This window comes from Coloeus monedula, assembly GCF_965178545.1.
Source record: "Coloeus monedula genome assembly, chromosome: 11".
Classification (NCBI taxonomy): Eukaryota; Metazoa; Chordata; class Aves; order Passeriformes; family Corvidae; genus Coloeus; species Coloeus monedula.
In genome coordinates, this window is record NC_138791.1 from 6535394 (window position 1) to 6555067 (window position 19674).

Sequence of the window (19674 nt, forward strand, 5' to 3'; positions counted from 1 at the left end):
ATCTACTCTTGAGGGTAATGGGTACCTTCCATCTCTTACCAACGCTGGGCATTGCACTAAATCCTGAGAGAAATCAGCTCAAGGGTGACAGAGGACAAGCACTGGCTCGTGCTCCCCAGGGAGCTTGGCCCCCTCTGCCCACTGTGGTCTGACAACAGGGGAACAAACACCTGTCCTTTCTGCCATGCAATTGGAGAGGTGCCAGATGACGCACCCAGCACACTGGACACGAAGGTGAAGAGAACTGCCATGACCTGTCGCTCACTTGGGATGGAGCAGGGGAAGCAGTACAGGAAGCCTGGACATCCCTGCCATGCTGCAGACCTCTATCAGCTGCCTCAGGGCAGTTCTAGTCTGGAGCAACCCCTTCCAGCTTCAGGCGTGAGTGGTGGAGTTACAAACTGCCAACATTTGTGTTACAGGCTCTGATTTTCCCTGGTATGGCTGAAGCACAGTCTGGAATAAGCTGCCACATGCTGGCAAAAAAAAGGCACAAAAGGACTCCTGGAGCTGAGGGTTCACAGGCACCCCCCCAAAAGACTGCAAGCCAATAATTAAGCATAGCTCAACCTTCCTCTTTCAAGGAGCTCATAGACCAGTCTGCAAGCTGCTCTGGAGCCCTGCAACAGCTGAGGCAGCTGGATACCATGAAGATTAACCCAGTCCTGGAAAATCCAGACGAGTTCAGAAGGCCAGGATTTGGCAGCCTGTTGGGACAACACAAGTCCTGACAATAAACAGGCAGTGGGTGTTTGCTCCTCAAAGCAGGATGGGATGTACTGGCTGTATGTAGGTCTGAACTGAACCACTGCACCTCTCCATACCCTGCACCCACTCCCCAAAGGCTGTGAGTCCCCCTACGGGTCCAGGCGGAGCAACAGCCACCAGGCAACAGCACAAAGAGAGAAAAAGCACATGCTGAGCTCATGAAAGCCTCCCCAAGATGTGAGCAGCTCCACAGACCTCCACACCTGTCATGGTCATGAGGCTCTGGACGCCTCCAGCCTGCTGCCTCTGCCCAGGGCCACTAGCACACAGCAGCATCAACTCCAACAGCATCCACAGGGCAGCAGCTGCTGCAGGCGGGCAGACATGACACAGGTTTGTGTGTGTGTATCTCCCTGTCAAACAAAGAGACCCCAAGAGACTTTCAGTGTGACCCTTTCCTTCAGAGCAAACAGCTGGGCTCAGCCACCTCCCTGGTGCCCCAGCCACCGGTGCAGCCCCAAAGCTGTGCCTTGCCTACGGCACACACGCTCTAGGCATGAGGAGGAGCAAGAACTGATGTTCTTTTGTCCCTGTGATCCGATCACCACCCAACCTCGTGATTCATCCATCCATATTTTGACTCGGTGCAGAAGAGAAATGTTTTCACTCTCTTGCCCTCCTCAAAGCAGGGCCTTTCCTACCATTTTATACATAACTAGAATCGAGAAAGTGCAAGATAGTCACAGCACAATGGTCCCTTTTCTGGAGGTAAAAATGCCGCTGCTTTCAAATGTATTATCTGCCTGCTCCACAGGTTTCAAAGTGGGAGCTTCACAGCCAGGGAAACTGGGCCAACAGCATTTGTTGGAAAAGAGCAATATTTCTGTGAAGCTGTTCCGCATTTGATCGGGTTAATTTTGCTGTTTCTTAAGCCTGGCACAGCTGGCAAGGTCTGGCTCAGAGGGCTATGGGGAAGAACCTGTCCAGACAAAACTCATTAAGACCCAGCTAAATAATTACAGAGAGGCAGATCAATCTCATCCTTGAATTAATTGACTAGCTGTCAAGAAGGGAAGACCCCAAGGTTCAGGACACTGTCGCTGCTGGAAAGAGCTGGACACGTCTCCAATGCCTGACAAAGAAAACCTTTTGAACTGACTGCATCCTCTGGGATTCTCTATAAATACATCTGGGGAGAGCATATGAATAGATCAAGTCGATAAAGAGATCTGACAGAAAAGTACTGTAGTATTTTACTCTCCCCCCTTGCCCAAGGCAAACCATTTCAGTTCTTTCTCTTCCTTGGACACCCATATGAAATATCCCCAGCTTCTCCCGTGATCATTAATCCTCGCTGCAAAGGAGAGGGGGAAGCAAATCTTTTGTCTGAGAAGATTCATCTCTGTGATAATTTTGCAAGGGTGAGCAAGTCATTACAAGGCTGCTCTCCCAGCCTTCCAAAGCAGCAGCTCGGGAGGGTGAGGTGGCTTCCTACTCCCTCCTGGGACGAAAATGACCCCAAGCAGGACCACTGATTGACAGCCAACACTGGTCCAGGCTTTTGGCTGTTGGGCCATCAGGGATGCCTGCACGGTTTGGCATGCATAGGAGGGCAGGCACTTGAAGTTCACTCTTCTTCCAGGAGCTGCCTTTGGAAACGCTCCTGAAAAAGGAGCTGGGATGGAAATAGGATCAAAATGCTGGATGTCACAGGAAAGCACCCATTGTGGCAGAGACCTGGGGCTGAGCTGCCAGATGGAGCAGCCTCGCCAGGGATGTGGTGGAAGCCCCATCACCACAGGCTTTCAAGATGTAATTGGGTGCTAGATAACCACGCTCCCTTTCCCATGAATGGTTGTACCAGACTCTCTTTCCAGGTCCCTTCCAACCTGGCCTGTTCCCATTCTGTAATCAGTTAGGACTGGAAGGCCAAGTGGCAGGAGCCTGCATCCCACAGCAGCTGCTTCCCTGGAACCAGGACTCTCCTGCCTGCTGCTAGGACAGACTCTTGCACAGAGTCAACAAGAAGTTGAGGAAAACCCAGGTAATTTCACACATGCTACAAGCTGCAGAGGCAGGGAAGGAGCCTTTTAACTACCAAAGCTCAAAGTTGGTCAGCAAACCTTTCCTGCTCAAAGCAGCAATGCTGTCAGAGCTGCAGTTTTACACTTGCCCCTGTGCAACAGCTGAATAGCAGAGCCAAAACAGAAGCTGCACAGTTTGCTTGCAAGAGGAAAGGTGTGTGCAGGCACAAGGCAGCAGAACTGCAGGAATGGCACCAGCACAGGCTGGGAAACCAGCACACACTGACTGGTGCACACTGGCGTGCCTGGCACAGGTCAGTCTTGTCAGCACTGAACACGAAGCACGGCCAGTGCGAATTCACCGCCCGCCTGCAAGGACCAGGGAGAAGTTGACAGCAGAGGAGTAGTGGCCTGGGGCTGCCACATTCCTGTGGGGAAACAGGGAAGTGGGGATGCCTGCTGCGAGTGGCAGGAGACGTGACGCAGAGCCTGGCTCCCCGTATGTTCCATCAGCTGCGCGGGAGGAGCGCATTCCCTGCAGACACAGGTTAAACGGACCCGTTCCGCTGACCGAGCCCACCCCGCTCCCAAGTCCCCACGGCGCTGAACGACATTGCCCACCACACTCCCTTCCACCTGGCTCAGCTCCCGGCCTGACGTCGTGGGCATCCTGCCCTCCCCACGCTGAAGGCGAGGTCGTTCTCGCTTGCAGGACTGAAACATCTTTGGATGGCTTTGTCGCTAAAAATATTTAATAACTAAAAGTCGCTGTGAATGCGCGAGCTGATGTGATGTGACATCCAGCTGGGGGGTGCCAACCAGCAGCGAGCGGGCGGCCTCGCTGCAGAGAGCCCACTGAAAACCAGCTGTCAGTGCAGGTCAGCGAGAGATGAATGTGCCCGCAAAGGCACGGACACCTCGGGGTCCCTCTCTGCTTCCTGCCGCTGCATGTCACCTTTTGGACAGGCTCGAGCTGGAGCACCACGGTGCCCACGCCTGCTCCTCCTGCCCAGCCCAAGATCCAGAGCTTCACTGGCTCCTGGCAGAGAGCACGCACCAGCCAAGGGTGTTCTCTGGTGCTTGTCCTCAGCATCAACCAGGCTGGTGGACAACCAGGAATGGTCCATGAACAGTGCACGAGCTACAAGTGACATGACCTACAGCCCAGCTTGGGACCATGCAAGGGCTCCCAAAACACTTTTCCTGGACTCTGTATCCTTACTCCAAACGCCTGACAGCCCAAGGCCCATCGGCCTGTCAACCTATCAGCTCTGGTCTCATCCTTGCCATCAACACAAGATGGACACATCAAATCCTCTATGACTCCCTAGGATTTTTTTCCCCCCTGTTATTATTTCATGTGTGAGGATCACTTACCAGCAGTGTCAGGTAACCTCCTGTCTTCCTGGGAACCCTACAGACCTACACCCAAGAGCACATGGGCTTAAACTGAAGGTCATCCCACCCACCCAGGCAGCTGAGCCACCACCCCTATCCCCAGCACCCTCTTTAAGCAAATTGATTCCCACAGTCACACTGGGGCATGGGAAAAAGGCATGAGAAGGACTGAGAGCTGCAGAAAGACACTGGCATATTCTGCAGGGTCACCCATTGATGCAAAGAGGAAGAACATAAACTGGATGAGTCTTGCCAGACCCACATGATGAGACACTGAGGGCAGCAAAGTCCCAGGTTAGTGGTGATACATTCTGGATAGAGGTATCCTGCTCCTCCTTCTCTCTAGAGATATGGACATATGGCTTTGAGTGGCCCTGGCTCAGCACAGGCTCCACCTCAGGCAGTAGTCTTCAGCCTCTGGTCCACAGAGCTTGCAGGAGAGCAAAGGAGTTCATAAGGAAAAATGAAGCTGTGACTCAGGAACACAGGACTAGACATCTGTTAGTAATTCCTAGACCTCTGGAGGAAAATTCAGGCAGGAGTTGATTGGCTGAAGCTGCCACTGTGATCAGCTCTCACGCACGTGCAGACTGAAGCCTGAGCTGCTCACACACAACAAGCTGGCATTTAAAAATGCTTCATGCACAGAGCCTGAAATAAATAAACTAAATCATCCAGGAGAAAGAATTTAAGTGGAAAAACATCCCAATAATTGAGCCATTCTTGCAAATGTTTTATCTGCTCCCAACCCCCAACCCCAGCCTCCCAACACGGCCAAGCAAAAGGATGGCCTTTAAAACACAAACCACCTGGGATGGGAACACAGCTCCACAGACCTTCATTTAAAACAGCTGGGAGAAAAGGATTTTCAACAGATCTGAGCAAAGGCAGCAGGCTCAGCAGCATAGTCAGGAGAGCCAGAGGGGAAAGATGAGTGCAGCCTCACAAGGGCACTGAGGCTCAGCTGCCATAAAGAACCACTTAGGCTCCCAGCTGCCCCCAGACAGAAAGGCATCCATGTTATAGAGCTGTTTGGGGCAGTAGGTAGGGGAGCAGAGTCTGAAGGATGGCACACATCCCGGATAGGTCAGCCAGGGAAAACCTCAGCAGCACCAGTGAGAAGGGAGGAGTGTTCACTGAGTATTTCTGTACTGAATTTGGGACAAAGTCAGACGACGTGGGCAGAGCATGCGGGTGAAATGTTTGCTCTTCCATGACAAGATAAAATACATGGCTCACAGGCCCATCTTAACATGCTGAAGTCCCTGCTGACAAGCTGTCCACATGTCAAAGGGTGATCTCTGGCCAGCAGGAGATACTAAAACATCCCAGGAGAGACAGCAGCCTGTACCTGCCAACATTCAGTGGGTAAATAGCTGACTTGAACAAGCACAGACTGCCCAGGCAAAGACAGCCAAGGCAAAGTATACGGATGGCTGCAACTGGGCCAGATCACCAGGAAGCAAAGGAGATCAGCATAATTAATGCCAACCAACACTCGTTTACAGCTGTCAGATCCTGTTGGCAAACATGATTTATTTTTGTGGGGAGGGCGGGCTTGACTGATAAAACAAACCAGCACTCGTGCCATTCAATCAAGCTCAGAGAAGACGTAGGACTTGGCATCATTTCCCATCTTTAATCGAGGAACTACAACTCCATCAAAGGGCAGAGGCACATGTTTTAAGTTGCTATTAGCTGGCTCAGAACAAAGCCAGGACTGGGGGTCTGTGGCAGGGGACAAGATCTCCACCAGAGATTCATGTGCCACAGCAGTATGACCATTGCTGAAATAAAGCATCTGTTTGAGCTACTGACAAGTCACAGAACTTTCTAAGTACAAAATAGGTCCAAACAAGAAACCAGAAATTAAGGCCAGAAAATATGGAAAGCACTAGAAAACACGGCAACTTTTCAAGCTTTGTATATTTAGCTTAGCAAAGAGAGAGGCCAGAGGCGACCTCATCCTAAACTGCCATAGCTGACAAGGGAGCAAAGCCTGCCCCAAGCTAATGGCCCAAGGAATAACACATTTCCCTGGCTGTAAACAGGAACAAGCCGTGTCTTTCTAGCACCTTGTGGAGCTCCTTTTATGGAGAGCTGAGGTGTGGAGGAACACGACAGCGTCTGTCAGGCAGGAGCCAACCTGATAGTCTCCCAAATCTTTCCTAGCATCACTCAGCCACTGCTGCCTGAGATCTGCACTGCAAAGGGATGATTCACAAGCCCGTGCAAGTGGGATACTTGTGATTACAGAGCCCAGGGGGAGGAAAAAAACTGGGAGTTTTGCTGAAGTTGAAGGACACCTTTACAAGACCATCTAAAGACATAAGACCCCAGTTTTCCAAGTTAGGCAGAGTCAGAGCTTGAGGTGAGTCAGCTGGTGCTCTGGAGGGTGCAAGGCAGCCAGGATGTTACTGGCATCCCTCCATTTCCACATCCTCCTTGGATGAAGAGAGCACAAAATTGACCCAAAAAACCCACAGAAAGAGGACAGGTTGAACGAGGCACTTCTAGGGCTGCAGTGGGAGACACCTGGCAGCTCTGCCTTGGATGCAATTAGCCACCTCTCCAGCTGCCAGAGGAGATCAACAGCCAGGAGGTCTAAGCCCACCCACCCAGCAGTGCCCACTAGATGCCAGAAAGGATGCAGAGAGATGCAGGGACACACAGCCCACCACAGAAAGCCCAGTATACCTAAACCAGAAGAAACACTCCTTGAAATGGCAGGAGGGGAATAATCCACTCCCAGAGCTGTCAGAAAGGGTCCCCACCAGAGAAGAGCTTTCTCCTTTGCTCCCAGGAGTTGGGAGTGCCAGGTCTGACAGGCAGCTGTGTTGTGGGCCAGGAATGCACATCCCAGGAAAGCAGGGCACACCTGCCTGGAGGCAGGGAGAAGCAACATCAGAGGTTATTAGGGAAGAAATGCTTTTAGGGGACACTAAATAACCCCAGCCTATGCCTTAAATAACCCATATTCAGAGTAATGAGCCAGCAGCCTCTCCTGGGCTCCTCAGAAGGTGATTCTAGACAGTAAGTCACTGCCAGCCTGCCATCCCTGGGGAAGGATGTCCTCTTACCTGCCAAGGATGGCTGCAGCCATTTCCCCACAGCTCCCAAAAGCCATGCCTGCACCCAGAGTCTCAGGGAAACGCCAGCTCCTGAGCTCACAAGAGCCAGGGGGGCAAAGATGTATGCTGCAAGGACAGCCTGGACATGAGACCTCCTGCTCCATGCCGGCCCACCTCCCTTCCACCCCTAATGGAAGGAGACTCATTATTATTAAAAGAATTCTCTTCGTAAATTATTGTTCTAAATTTGTTTTTAACTTTTCCTGTCCCTCCAAAGCAGCAGCAGACTGGGAAACACAAAGTCAAGACTGCTGAAAGCCAGCACCACTGCACCCTCACTGCTTGGGAAACATGAGCCACAAGCATTCCTGGTTAACTTCTGCACAGCACCAGCAAGCCCAGAGGGAGCCACACATCTCATCCACATCCACCAACCTTCAGGACTAGATGTCCCCAAGCTAACCTCATGGGAAGCCGTGGGAAGGCTTCTTTCAACTCTGCCCCAGACTTCCCCACCACCTCTCGCTGTCCTCTTTCCTCAGCTGGACCCCAAACCCTCAGCTCCTTTGCCCTACACAGCCCCTCCAGTCCCCTTCTCCTCCCATTCCTCTTCTCTATTTTTCAGCCTCTCCAAAGCTTTCTCTGCCCTCCCTCCCCACCTTGCAACCCTCTTCCGCCTCCTTCAGCTCCTTCTCCATCTCCTGCTCTCCCACAACTTCTTTCTAGGACTAGGCAGCCATGTCATCCTCCCCCCACTTCCGCTAATTCCCTCTCTCCATGGGAGCCAGCATTTCAACCCTGCCACTGAGTCCCCCTTTCATGCCTCATGGCTTTTGCCATCCCACCTGCTGGGATGGGAGACCTGTGGGGGACCTGTTCTTGGCAGGCCTGACCCCCAGCTCTCATTAACAGCACCCTTCCCAAAGCAGGCACACAGGAAATAAATAAATAAATAAATAAAGCAAATCTGTCTCGCTGCTCTCTCGGGTTGCTTAAGGGAGTTGGGCTCTGGGGGTGGGATGAAGGATGCTATTTGGAGAAGCTGTCTCCATGGCAACCCCCATTCCCACCACCGAGCGGGCACAGGTCACCTGTTTCCATGAAAGTTTCCCCCTTCCCTCCCAATCCCTCCACCCCAGGAAATGCCAGAACAGCCGCAGGGGTGCAGACAGTCCAGTCCGAGGGAGAAGCAGCAACGACATGAGAGAAGCAGCAGGGATGCTGCTGGCACGGCTGCAAACAGCCTCCCAAGTCCCCTGTGAAGAAAGAGACTCACACTGAGAAAGGCAGGGCATCCCCCACGGTGCAGTGTGCAGGGAGAAGCAGCACCCACTCCCCTCTGCCCCACCTGGCATGGCAAATCCACCCTCTCCCTGCCTGTGTCCCCATGGTCATTGCCAGACGGGCAGGGGGGCCCTGCTCTGCTGCAGGACATTTGGACAGACGCAGGCACCCTGACCCACGTGCTGCTGGGACTGGGGCAGAGATCAAAATGTGTCCCCTCCCTCTGCACGTGGCTGTGGGCGCTGCGCTTCCGTTTGATTTCAGTTATTTCAATTCGAAATCGGCCGCTCCCATTAAACACTCCCAGGTGCTCCCAGAATGACCCACGGTTCCCTTTTTAGCTCTAACAACTCCATGTCTCATGCGACAGATGCGCTGCCGGGACCTTTCCCCAACTCAGGCAACGTCAGCCCGGTGTCTCCGAGCGCTCCCGAGGCCAACCTGATGCTCCCGCCCGCGCCAGCCCCCTCCGTGCACGCCCGCGCGTCCGCCACAGGGCTGGCAGCAGCGCCCGATGCCCCCGCAGCAAAACAGCTGGCACAGCTCCAGGAGGAGACACAGAGGATGGAGTGAGAGGATGAGAACAGGGAACTGCTTCTGCTCTCCAGATCGGGGGGCAGCAGCAGTGGTGGTGTCACCTACTGCCAGTGTTAACGCATCTTCCACCAGTAGCAGTGGGCAGCTCCCTGCGGCTGGGGTGGACAAGAGGGTCGGCAAAGAGGCCCCAGCTGAAGTTCCAGGATTGGCACCCAGGCAGCCATCCTGCAGCACAGCGCAGGCTGGAGGGATTCACACGGTTCCTCCACAAGGCTGGGAGTTTCGCCAGGAAAAGCAAGTTTATAAATAGTGTGTTTCAACACGAACCAACGAAAGCGTCAGAACTCGACAGTCAGATAAGCTAAGGGCTGAGCACCGGCCCCTCCACAGCATCCGCCCCCACTGGGAAGGACAGTCCCTTCCCTCCATCATCCAGCTGGCTGGGACCTTCCTTGCTCTCTGGAAAGCCTGCATCTGGAGGTATCTGTGTCAGATATGCCGCTTAGGAACACCCTTGCCACGGCTGCTCTGGCTGCCAGAGCAAGGCAGCAGAGCTGGCTTCAGAAAGACCACAAGCAGCAGGGGTGGCCACTCAGGGGCAAGGGCAAACACAGCAAACAGCAGCCAGCTGCCAGCCAGGGCCAAGAGCAGCAAATTTCAATGTATTGCTTGAAAAGAAGTTTTCATAAGCCCACAGGCCAGAAAGTTTCTAACTTCTCCTCCTGTCCCTGAAGAAGACAGCTGCCCCACCGGTGAGGCTGGCACTCAAAACAGAAGTTCGATGGCACGAAGCATTACACTGAAGGGCCCATACCTGCCAGATCCTAACAACAAGAAAGAGACTCAAGGGGAAAATCAGCTTTTATCTCTGCTTTAAGGAGAAAAGCAGCAAGTTATTAGATGAGAACTTGCTTCTCGTAAACACAAAACAGCAGAAAAGACACCCCTGTGCCTACCAAGCGAATGGAAGGACATCCCTGCTGGGGAACTACCTGCCAGATTGCAAAAGGAAGAGATCTTGATGGTGGTGCCCAAGGGAAGGCATCAAGAGATGACATGTCAGAGCAGCCCCATCAGCTGTCAGGAAGAGAAGCCTCTGACAGCCCACTGAACACATGCAACGCTCCTCACACCACACTTGCTAACCTTGATGTAAGTGTCAAGGGCTGGGTGGACACGGTTGACTGCCAGATGGATGGACAGCGGCGTAGTGAACGGGAAGGTGGCCATGACCACGTGGCTGGGAGCAGGGAAGCTGAAGATCTTAAAGCCATACTTCTGGAACCGTTGGATCTGCTCTTCCGATGGCTTTGCGTCTCCCTCGCTCAGGATGCGGCCTATGGCGAAGCGGCACTTCTCTGGAGACACCTGATTGAAGGGGACAGACAGACAGGGTCAGAAGAAGAGAGAGGCTTGAAACTGGCCAAAACCTCAATCTGCTGAGCATGGAGGCAGGAGATGGCCATAAAACAGTAAAAGCAATGGCCCAGCATGATTGGGCATACCAAGGCAGGTGCCCAGTCCTAACCCAGGCTGATCCAGGCCTAAATCATCTACACTCCTCCCAGCCTAAATGCACAGCCCAGTGGAGAAGGTGCTGCTCCTCTCCTTGGAGGGTAGAGGGACTTGCAGCAGAGAAGCTAAACCCCACCAAGCAGCTCATTCAAACATGTCACAGGTGACAGTCACTGCAGGTAATGTCTCCTGATCCTGCATCAGAGACCCCACTGTCACCAAGTGGTCACTGCCATCCCCTTTTGCTGGACACCCCTGCAAATCATGGAGGGGGCTGAGAGATGGGATCACAGCTTGCCCGGTTTGCCTCCACCCCACCCCCGAGGAAGTCACCTGGCAGCCATGTGTACATGCCACCAAGCAGCATGGGCCACTGGCACTAAGCTGGAGAGAAATCCAGAGGCTGCTGGGTCCTTCCAAAGTAGGCACACTCAGTATGGTAGTTTTGGGGTGGGGAAACTGAGGCAGGTAAGACTTGCATGCAGTCACCCAGCTGTTTGTAGTAACACAAACAGAAAAACATTCACTTCTATCCTGAACCCCAACAACATACAAAACCTAAAAGATGCTCTCCTTACAAATTTGAGGATGCCTCCCATGGGTTGCAGGGCTCTCAGCCCAGCAAGTGGGGTGCTCAAACCCCTGCTACCAGCACAATGAAGGCCCACGGGACTCCAGCCATCTCCACACCAAAGCTGACACAGGCCAAAACTTTGATTTCTAGTTTTTAACAGAATCCCACCACTCGAGTTCAAGCTTACCCACAGCCCTGGGCAGGAATGTGGGAGGGGGCAGGAGAACCCAGCCACTTTCCCTGATACAACCTAAGGGCACAAAGGTGTCACAAAACTCTCACAGGGACGATGTGAAGCAGAGAGAGGATGCACCAAGGCCAGCATTTTACCGGTTCCCATGCCCAGGCAACGCCACAAGGGGATCTGTGCTCCCTTATCTCATCCCTAACTTTGCTGCACTAAAGCTCACCAAAGCTGCCTCCTGCAGTGTAACTTCTCTCTCCACACTCCTTGCCCTGCCTTTCCCTTAAACACTTTTTGATGTTCCACGGTGGGACCATTCCGGAAGGGGAACACAAGCAGCTGTAAACGGAAGGAAGAAAGCAGCCTGTGGAGCAGCATCCATCAGGCTGGGGACACGTCTCATGGCTCGCTCTTGCCCTCCTGTGCTGCAAGAGGGAGCTGCACACAGGCCTGTGCCCAGCATCCATCACCGCTCCGGGCAGGAAAGGAGAAGCAGATCCACCCCAAAGACAGCAAGAGGCAGCCGTAAATGGCATCCCTGGGAAAAGAGCCAGATGAAACAAGGAGATATGGAAATCTCGATTAAATTCCTTTAAACATTCAATCTCCATTTATGTCCTGAGCAAAGACAGTTCAACCCCAGCCCCAGAGCAACTGTTGGAAGGACTGGAGTGGGCAGCAATGCTAGGCCAGGAATGTTTGCTTCCTCCCTTCTCCTTTCCTTTTCACAGCAAGTAGCCCCACAAGGGCAAAGCCCATGTCAAGGGAGGGAGGAAGGGAGGGAAGGAAGGGCAGAAGGAGAGAAGGAAGGAATGATCCACTTAAACCTAATTTTTCCCTAACAGATTTGTCTTTTCCAGTAGGCAGGTGCTGATCAAAGCCTCTGTTCCCCCAAGCATCCTGACAGAGCAGTTCTGGAAATTATTACTTAACCTATCCGGCAGCTTTGCTGAGTGGAAGAAAAGACATTTCTGCATTCACAGAGCATTTTGGCCTTATCTATCCAACACTTGAGCACAGGCTGGTTGCTGAGCACACAGACTGCAGGCAAAAGGCCCTGGCATATGCCCACAGCTATACATGAGCAGGAGCTTGGCTGCAGCTGAGCACAAACCCACCCGCCACATCCAGTCCTTGCTGAGGAGTTATTTTTGTTCCTGCCAGAGGTGGGAAAAGGAGGGACAAGTCCTTTGGGCTGCTAAATATTAAAGAAAAAGGAAAAAGAAAAAAAAAAGTAGTTGAAATTAATATTAATCTTGTCCATTAAAACACATAAAATATTGCTGGCAGGGGTTTGGCAGAACTCGAGGAGCATCCTTGTGTGAATGTTGGAGAGCCAAGAGTCAGCAGGGAGCCCCAGGGACGCTGGTGGCAGCGGCTGCCCTGAGGCCTGGCATGACCCTGAGGCAGCCCACATGCTTCAGGCCATGGGGCTCCCCCCAGCCCCACTCCCAGCCGAGAGTAGCACATGGCTGCTGCTCTCCAGCTCAGCATTCCCATCCTCTCTCCTAGCCAGAGCTTCCTTTGACCGTGAGTCCACCAGCACAGTAATTGCCACATGGCACTGGCTGGTCACCAGCCCCTTCCTGCCCCAGTTTTGGGGGCACCAAGCCCCCCAGGAGCCATGGCTGGGGGTGGCTGGCTGGCCAGAGCCCTCCAGCACTCTGCCAGAGACACTGTGGGACGTAGCCAGCACGCTCTGCTGCCTGATGACAAAAGGTCTATTTTTGGAGACAAATCAACATCCGTGGCAAGTGGCCAGCTCTGGGAGGGGCAGCTCTGCCAGAAGGTGCTTCACCGAGGTCAGGAGAGCACTGAGAACGAGGAGGAAGAGGAGGAGGTCATCTCTTCCTCTCAGGGGAAAGGCAGCCTGGGTGACCGACCCCACCCCGCAGAACCTCCAGGAATGAGGAGCCAGCAGTGCACACCATCTCCCATGCCAGCATGGTTCAGTGGCTATGAGCACACAGGGTGCCCCACGGGATGCTGAGGTGCTCTGCACCTGAGCCAGCACGTCAGGTATGAGCGTTGCAGTCTCCAGCCAAGAAACCAAGCCACAGCTGGCCCTTTCTTCACCTGCCCAGAGGCAAGAGAACCATGTGCCCCAAACACATTTTCACTCCCAGCACCCTGCCTGGCCTGACCTGCCTGTTGATGACATGTGGATCTCTGTTGGAACCACTTCAGGAGCCACAGATCAGCCCGTGGAAGGTCCCACCAGCATCCCAGCTGCTCCAGCAGACCAGGTCTGACACTGTGCTTGTGGATGGCAGGCGAGGGGGGGCTCCTGTTACTATGCAGAGCTGCAGGCACTGCAGCTACATCCTGCACAGCCCCCCTGGCTCCCAGCCACCACAGTGACTACAGAGACAGGAGGCTCAGGCCAATGTCACCTGCTCAATGTCATGAGCAAAGGCAACCCTTCCAGAGAAGGGCAAGGTCTGTGGGGCTGCCTGACAAGCCTTGGAGGGCAGGTTAGGCTCTTGCCACAAGGAGGAACAGTTGGCTTCCAAAACCCTGGCTGGCCACCAGAGACAAAGCCTGCAGCCCCACTGCCTTCTCCAGCCCCAGGGTGAAGGCAGAGATGCAGCAGCTACAGGAAGAGGAGAAAAAGAGACAAGATCTGAAAAGGGAGGCAGTTTGTACTGACAGCCCAAATTTTCAGGTTCACGTGGAGTTACTCCTTCCTAGCCTCACCTGGTGCTACCAGGGAAAGCATTCCCTGTGCCAGCCAGGGCAGGAGTTACCACAAATATCCTTATCAGTATCTGTGGGCCTCAGCAGTACAGGCTTCTACTAGCCCAGGCTTCGGCAAACAAAGAGCCAAGGCACAACACCCTTGACACAATGGCAGCTGAAAGGCAGCAGGGCAACCGCAGGCACACGCACGTCACACCCTTGGAGCAGGACAGCACTGGGAATGGACACTGAGCCCTTCCCACAGCACTGACTGCCTGCTCTGCGTCCGGAGACCACGGCAGAACAAGCAGCAGCATCAGGACTCTCAGCTCCAGGTGAGGAGCTCAACTCAAGGACACAAGTTAGTGGCAGTGAAATGGCCGCTCTGACCACGTGAGTCCTGGCACCCCCAGGCGCTCTCCATGGCTCCTGCTCCAAACATGACACTTCCTCCAGACAAAAGTGTCCAAGCATGCCTAGTCAAACCCTGCCTCTGCCCAGCTCACCCTAAGGAGAGAAGTCATCTTTGTCATCATTCTTCCCAGGCCAAGAGGCACCATAGCGTCTTCTCTGCCTCCCATGATCCAGGTAAGTAGAGACAAGCCAGGGCATCACAGGATGTAAGGACACAAGGTGGCTGAGCACACCAGGCTGCACTGCGCACTGCCAAGCTCAGTGCTTTCTCACCTCCAGTATCTTCCTGTCACAGCTCACTCAGTACTATGTTTTTATGGACAAGTTCTTCCCTCAAAGCAGGTCCAATCCTTGGGAGTACCATCTTGCAATCAATGAAACAAGGTTTCTAAAACAGGACCAGCCACCCTCAGAGCAGAAGAACTGGGTAAGGGCTACCAGCCCACGCACTGTGCCCTGCACCAGCCCCCAGTACACATGCCCAAGCACACATGCACAGCTGCTGGCCATTCTGTTGTCCCTCCTCCCCACAGATTCCTCCACGGTCACACTAGCTACTGCAGAATTACTGGGGAGCCAGGCTGTCTGCCCCAGACAAATGCCCACATGCCATTATTTGGAAATCCCAGAGTCACCCGGCATCAGCAGCCAGGTTCCACCCCCCCAACAAGTTCTGATGCACTTTTGTTTGTTCCTTGCCTTTAACTGTTCCCATGGAGTACTGGGCTCTGGCTGGCAGCCATCAGGCAGTGTGCTTTCTGCTCACGTCTCAGCCTGAGGAGCATCATGGAGCAACTGTTCCATCAGACAGGAGCCCTCAGCACGCAGCACCTGAGGTTTCAGTAAGAACTCTCAGGGGATGGAAGAACTACAGGGAAGCTCAGAAACACATGAGAGCACTAGAAACGAGAGAAGGAGTATGGATGAGAACAGACCAAGCTGAAGAGACCACCTGCTTTCAACCACAGAGCTTCAAGTCCAGAAGGAGCCTTGGTTGCACTTCCAGGGAACATGCTAAGGAATGCCTCACCTTCAGGTCATGAACACTGGCTTCTGTTCCATAGCCAGATCTGTTATCCTGCTGATACCCTGTTCAGCAGAGGATATCAGAAGATACCAAGCTTTGCTCACCCAATGCCTTTCAATCAGGATTATGCAAAATCTCATCTGATTTAAGGTGCCTTTCCCACAGAGGGTCCTCTGTAGATCTGGGAGACCTTGTGAACCCCAGTGCTCACCTACAGAGGATGGGCTGCACGTGCCTGAAACACAATTAGGGAGCATCCCGAGCTGGGAACCCGGGTGCTGACCACAAGAGCGTGCTGGCCTCGCCGGGCACACCTTACCGTGTGAGGGTTGTCATAGTAGACGCCGATGGAGCAGAGCTTCGAGGAGATGCTGCAGCCATCCGTGAAGAGCTGCCCGGATTCTCCATATGGGCCCACCCTGAACTTGTAGGCCAGTGTCATGTTGCCGACAGGGGGGGAGCCAGCACTCACAACCACCTCGGTGAAGAGCCCCGAGTAGACGACGAAACCGAAGATGGTCAGCAGCAGCAGCACGACCAGCGCCGCGATCAGCCCCAGCAGCACCCAGTCGGTCATGATGGACTCCTGGTGCACCATGGCTCCTGAGGCACTGGCAGCAAGAGCAGAGAAGAAAAAGACAGGCAGTCAAGCTATCTCTCGGGCAAAGAACTGCTTTCTAAAGTGATTTATTTGCAGCTAAATGCACTCTCTTCTCTCTTCCAATTCTTCTTATGTGTGAAGCTTAATAGAGTGGAAACCCCCCAGAAGCCTCCTGCATATTAGTCCCATGTTGCATCAGCCTGTTCCAATTGGTCACCAGGTACAAATCATATTGCTTCAACGCCACTTGGGAATGAGGTGGTTTTGAAGGGAGGACAGAGAGGCATCACCTCCATCTCCTCAAAACTGTTCAAATCCAGTTCTGCAGCCAGGGGAGACCAAAAGCCACCCTGGGAGCCTGCATCATGCAACAGATAACAGATACACAGCAACTGGGCTAAGGATCAGGGAACCATAATAAAATAATTTATCATTTATAGATATCAGGCCCACTGTAACCAGGGCAGCCCCTTTGTCAATAAATCTAGAAGCCCAGACATTCCTGCAATGACCCAAATCAGGACCACACCAGTTCAGATCCAGATCCAAGCACACAGAGAGGCTCAGAAGAAGCTGAAGACCCAGCTAGAAAAAGCATTCCCAACACACTCAGGTACAATGAATTACTGGTATTCCTTTTAGATGTCTTTTTTTAAACTAAAAGAGTTTTTATAACTTCAACAAAGGCTTCCTGTTTTGTTTGGCATCTTTTCTCTTGCGCTCACTGTGGGACACAGCATCCTGGTGAATACCTCCCGCTTGTTTTCACCCACCAAGTGCAACCACTCTGGGGAGTTGCAACCCAAACCATTTCAGGAGAGTTGTTTGTGTTTTACACTCCCTTGAAACACAGCTCTGGTCACAGGGAGTGGTTGCGATGCCCCCCTGGGACTTTCACAGAAGGTAGGTTTGGAAGTGAGCGTCGAAGTAAACAGTCCACCTTTACCTCTGTGTGTTAGTAACACACTTTGTCCACAAAGAGTCGTTCACCGAGGCTGCTGCTTGTTCACTCAGCTTTACAAGAGAAAAGCCACATCCTGGTAGGAAGCGCAGGCGGCTCCGCTCTGCTCAAACCCAGCAGGCAGAGATACGGCATAACCAAGCCCTGCTGAGCCCAAACCGGGGGCCACGCTCCTGGGCTGGGCACCATCTCACACCATGACCCCACTCACCTGAAAAACCAGCTCAGCCCAGAAATGCTTCAAGACATCTGATCCACAGGGGTGCGGGATCTGTGGCGCTGCAGCAGGAAAAAATAAGTATCATTGCTTCCTCTCAAACTCACGGGGCCAAAAGCAGCAAAACAGCTGCGGCAGAGCAGCCGAAAGGCGCCCGGTCACCTCGGACCTGCTCCCCAGAGGAGCGGTATCCCGAGGAGGACCTCGGGACCACGCAGGCCAAGATTTCTTCCCAAAACTCTGTGGCTGAATGCACGGGCACCAAGAAACATGGAAATGGGAAAGGAACGGTGAAAGAGGACGAAGTCCTGCCTCTGCTGGTGTGTCCCAGCCCGGCCGTCCCCGGGGACACCTGAGCCGCCCCGGAGCCGCTCCCGGGTGCCCTGGAAGCCGAGAGCTCCCGGAGGGATACACCCGTCCCCGCAGCGCCTCGGCTCCTCCCTGTAACCAACACAGACCCGCACTTCCAATCACGGCTCCGGTGAATTTCCCCGAGCTGCCAGCCCCACGCCCAGCCCCAGGGCCCTGATGGCAGCCGCCCCAGAGAGCAGGGTATTTTTGGCTGTTCTTCACAGTTCCCGTGGCTCGTTACCCGCCGGCACTGGCAGGCACTGCCGGTTCCCCCCAGCCCTCCCCACGGGCCGGGGATGTCACCTCCCCTTTCCGGCCGGGATGTCGACCCTCCCGGTGCCCGTGCCCGGCGGAGGGTGGGAGTCTGCCCCGAACGGCCCCGCAGCCCCGGGTCCCGCCTGCCCGCAGGCAGCGCCCTTCGCACCGGCACCGGTGCAGCCCCCGCCACGGGCGTGCCCCCCGCCGGAGCGCTGCGGGACCCGGCCGGCGCCCTCCGGCTCCAAGCAGGCCGCGGCCTGGGGGGACCGGATTGGCGCGGCACTGCCTGCCGGGCCCCGCAAATCCCCGCAGAGCCGCCCCCGCCGCGGTGCCGGGCGGGGTCCCCGGGCACCCCCCGCGCTCTCACCGGGACTCCCGGTGCGGCCGGCCCGGAGCGATCCCGGCGCCGCCCCGCCCCGCCCCGCCGCCAGGGGGCGGCTGCGCGCCGGGCCTGGGGGCGGGGCGGGCGGGGTGGGCGGGGCGCGGGGCCGCGGTGGCGGCGGGGCTGGGGCGGGGCTGGGGCGGGGCTGGGGCGGGGCTGGGGCGGGGCTGGGGCGGGGCTCCCCAAGGGCCGCGTTTCTCTGCGGGGCCGCGGCAGCGCCCCGGGGGAGCGCGCCCCCTGGCGGACGGGCGTCGGCAGGGCCCGGCCTCCGGACATGCACGGGTTCGAGTCCCCCCGGAGGGTCCACGGGGCTCCGCGCAGCTGCCGGCTGCTTCCCGACCCTTCCTAGAGCCTCCCCGGTTGCCCAGCCCTGCCCCCAGCAGGAGGGCTGTGGATGCAGGGCTCCCAGACCCCTGCAGCAAGGCGGGGGACTCTCCTGTCCCCTCCCAGCCCGCGCACCCTCCAGGTCACTGCTGGTCCTGAAAGCTGAACAGCGCTGTGTCCTACAGCCTGCTGGGCTGCGGCATCCCGGCGCACATCCTGGCACGTATCCCTGGTGGCTGAGCCTCCGGTGAATGGGTTCCTTCCCTCAGGCGCTGGAGAAGCCGGTGCCACCCTGAGCGTCACGGCCCTGACCACTCGGCCTGGCCTGGCCGGTTGGGGCAAGTGGGCAGAGCTGCTCTGCAGCACCCGAGCCCTTCCCAACAAACCCAGAGAGTGTTTTGAGCAGCCGCTCGCAGGTTCCATCGCTGGGGCTGTTGCAACCTGGCAGAAACATCTTGGCTTCTGCCTGTGTTCGGCCTTTCCCACCGCCCAGCTGGAAGGAGAAAACCAGCAAGACATCTCAGACAGCACTGCCCAACAAGGGGAGCACCAGGTGAGCCAAGAAGCAGCCTTCACACTTTCCTGAACTTTCTTCAGCCTCTTCAACCCTCTTAGCAGGGAAAGTTTGCTCTACCTTGGTTCATGAGCCACCTCCAGATGTAGCAACAAGGAGCAGTGGAGTTTGCTGCTGTCCCTCCTGCTGTGGTTTCACACCCATTTCCCTACATACCAACCCCCTTCACCGGGGTTGGGTTTTTTTGTTTGCAGAGGGAGCCCAGCCACTGCTTTTCACCAATGTGATCATTTATGAACAGCAGTGTGAAATACTACAATACATCAGTACTTGCCTTTCTCCAGCAGCTTCCTAGTGAGGATCTTGAACTTTCCATAAACTGGAATTAGTTAAACCTCAGAGGCCCTCCTTATATTTGGCATTATAACTCTTTTGCAGCTGGAAGAAAATATTCCAGCTTGGTTACGTGTCTCGCCTGGAGCCATGCAGTAAATCACTGGCAAGAAGAGGAATAGAACTCAAAAGCCCTGCAGCTGCCAGCTCTGACCATCAGACACTTCTCCTTCCTTCGGCCCTAAAGTTCTTTAAATCTGCACACATTTAGTACGTAACACATTTATTTCTCCATTACAACAGCAAGCACTAAAATTT

General features: G+C 54.7%; 1 protein-coding gene across 1 annotated transcript in view; it reads right to left on the minus strand.

Annotated features, from left to right (window-relative positions):
* Positions 1 to 18248, minus strand: part of TEX264 (testis expressed 264, ER-phagy receptor) — a 39540-nt gene extending 21292 nt beyond the window's left edge. The window contains exons 1-4 of the mRNA XM_082288665.1: positions 18171 to 18248; positions 17189 to 17256; positions 15735 to 16026; positions 10169 to 10390 (exon numbers count right to left, since the gene is read on the minus strand). Of these exons, the coding sequence (XP_082144791.1) occupies positions 10169 to 10390; positions 15735 to 16013 (501 nt within the window). The 5' untranslated portion in view covers positions 16014 to 16026; positions 17189 to 17256; positions 18171 to 18248. The remainder of the gene's footprint in view (positions 1 to 10168; positions 10391 to 15734; positions 16027 to 17188; positions 17257 to 18170) is intronic.
* Between the last annotated feature and the right edge of the window lie 1426 nt (positions 18249 to 19674).